The sequence below is a fragment of the Oratosquilla oratoria genome, chromosome 35 (assembly GCF_046742065.1).
Source record: "Oratosquilla oratoria isolate Oo_2021 chromosome 35, ASM4674206v1, whole genome shotgun sequence".
Taxonomy (NCBI): domain Eukaryota; kingdom Metazoa; phylum Arthropoda; class Malacostraca; order Stomatopoda; family Squillidae; genus Oratosquilla; species Oratosquilla oratoria.
This window is the reverse complement of record NC_134811.1, coordinates 22,531,494-22,533,993: the sequence shown is the minus strand read 5'-3', so window position 1 is coordinate 22,533,993 and position 2,500 is coordinate 22,531,494. Positions and strand designations below refer to the sequence as shown.

Below are 2,500 nucleotides of genomic sequence, written 5' to 3'. Positions count from 1 at the left end.
CGTCATCGCCACTCAATAACAATTCAATACTGTCCCAGCATAAGATGTAGGTAAGTAGATTCTCAAAGCCAAAATGATGCATTCCTAACCTATACTGTTCTTAGATACGGTGACGTGCATTATTTATTTTGTTACAACAACAACAACAAAACAGGCTATTTACCTACTTATACTTTTATTTCATTTATTGATCTATTTACTTATTTATTTACTTATTCAAATGTTTATCTATTTTTCATTCTGTGTGTGTGTGTGTGTGTGTGTGTGTGTGTGTGTGTGTGTGTGTGTGTGTGTGTGTGTGTGTGTGTGTGTGTGTGTGTGTGTGTGTGTGTATGTGTGTAATCCAGCAAGTCTCTCCCCATGCCCTTCCCTCTCAGTTGCACAAAAATAGCCCGCTGTTAATCTTTGATACATAGATAAATAATAAAAAATAGACAAATGAATAACTAAGAAAATAAATACACAGACAAATAAATGAATAGATAAACAAAATGAATGAATAGATAAAAGAAAATAAGTTTCTATCTTGAATGTTATTCTTTCTCCTGGTCCTGCCCCTTCCCAGCAAACAGCGTGGGCCCCAGTCGCTCACCTGCGGTATGTCGACGCTCTCGCCGCTGTTGTTAAACGTCCACCGGAAGGACACGGCCACCGGGTGGGCGTCCAGGATGCACGGGATGTTGACCTGCTCGTGACGGGCAGCTCCGTGATACAGAACTTGATCGCTACGGCACACTGGCGTGTCTGTGGTCAACAAATGAATAATTAAAGGTTAGAGTACATCATCTACCTCGTCTAGTCTGACACGTATATGTTAGCAGCTCTGGAGTGATGTCTTTGTGTACCTGCAAAGGATTTTCAAAGATATTTTACAGACTTGTTTATCTTAGTTTTAACATTAAAATCCGTTATCAAGGGCTAGAAATAATGTTAGGAAAGTACATACTACCGATGACAAAATAAACATGTTTTTTGAGTGCATGCGCGCACACACACACACACACACACACACAATATGAGAAAGTACTATGTTCATAACACGAACTTCAGAGCCGATATGAACATATTCATTAATCAGTTGAACACGTCCATACAGGTCATCTGTATGTAGAGATGATGTGGGGGTGAAAAAATTATATATTTTATACACCAAAAGATATTTTTTAATGAATACGTCTTACAATAAATCATAAAAGATCTTATAAAACATACACTTTTCTTATATGCCAATAAAACAAGAAATTGAACGAGAGAGATTTCAGAAACAGAAGTAAGCTTCTGCTAATCAGATCAGGGTGATCAGAGCTTACGTGCAGCTTTGAATGATCGGGAAATGAGGTGGTGATGATCAACATGATGGTCAAGAGTGAACGGAACGCGGGGTAAAATTAGGGGAGTGTACAGTAACGATCAATTAAAGGGGATACGGTAATTAGAGAACAAGGCCCCGTTTCAAAAGGGGATCAGAGGCTAATGATGGACTGACACACATGCTTGGCCATGTGTGTACATGTGACTGGATGTTGGGTTAGTGGGCGTGCGTGTATGGTGTGTGTGTGTGTGTGTGTGTGCGTGTATGTGTAAGTGCAGGTGTGTATGTAAGCGTGTGTGTAGGTAGGTGTGTGTGTGTATGTAGGTGTGTGTGTGTGTGTGTGTGTGTGTGTGTGTGTGTGTGTGTGTGTGTGTGTAGATGTGTGTGTGTCTAGTTGTGTGCAGTTTGGTATGTGTGTGTGTGTAGGTGTGTATGTATCTGTGTGCAGTCTTGTGCATGTGTGTGTGTGTGTGTGTGTGTGTGTGTGTGTGTGTGTGTGTGTGAGCGCGAGTGTGTGAGCGCAAGTGTGAGCGCGCGAGCGTATTTACACGTGTGTGTACTCGTATGTGAGCATGCGTAGGTGTACATGCGTTTGTGCTTCTCTGACATCAGCCACTATACTCCTCAAAAGTGGAGGCGACTATACAACAAAGAAATTTATATATTTGGACTGTGCACTAAATTCCCTCCTGCACGGTTCCATTCTAGCTGGAGCTAAGTTCGTCTTTGTACAACAAATAATTATGAGATCGTGGTGCACACTATCAATGGAAAAGTTGTTTATTCAGGTAAATATGAATTCATGAACTGAACTGAAACACATTTTCTCCCTATATCTAATTCATAACAAAAATACATTTCTATTTCCATTAATCTTAATACAAAGGATAAACGGACGTTGGGGGAATCGTCTCATCGCATCTTGTCTATAAATCCTGCCAACAGCCTTGCCTTTATCAAGTGGTGCAGACCTGAGTGGCTGGCATTCGGTCTCAAGCTTTTTTTTTATGGAGAACTGCCACCATCATATTACCTTCATTTTCTTTTTCTATTAAAACTAACACAATCAAAATAACAAAGAGATGAATCGTGTACTTCTTTGGGGAGAAAACTTTAGGATGCCCCGAGGATTGTTGCTGGTTACTGTGGGGTTGTGGGTTTCCAGTCATTGAGTCTCGAGATAACAAC

The 2,500-nt window shown here is 40.6% G+C and overlaps 1 protein-coding gene across 1 annotated transcript in view; it reads right to left on the bottom strand.

Moving 5' to 3' along the window:
• LOC143018581 (uncharacterized) overlaps nucleotides 1–2,500 on the bottom strand; it is a 266,215-nt gene that overhangs the window by 49,149 nt on the left and 214,566 nt on the right. The window contains exon 8 of the mRNA XM_076174071.1: nucleotides 593–744. Within this exon, the coding sequence (XP_076030186.1) occupies nucleotides 593–744 (152 nt within the window). The remainder of the gene's footprint in view (nucleotides 1–592; nucleotides 745–2,500) is intronic.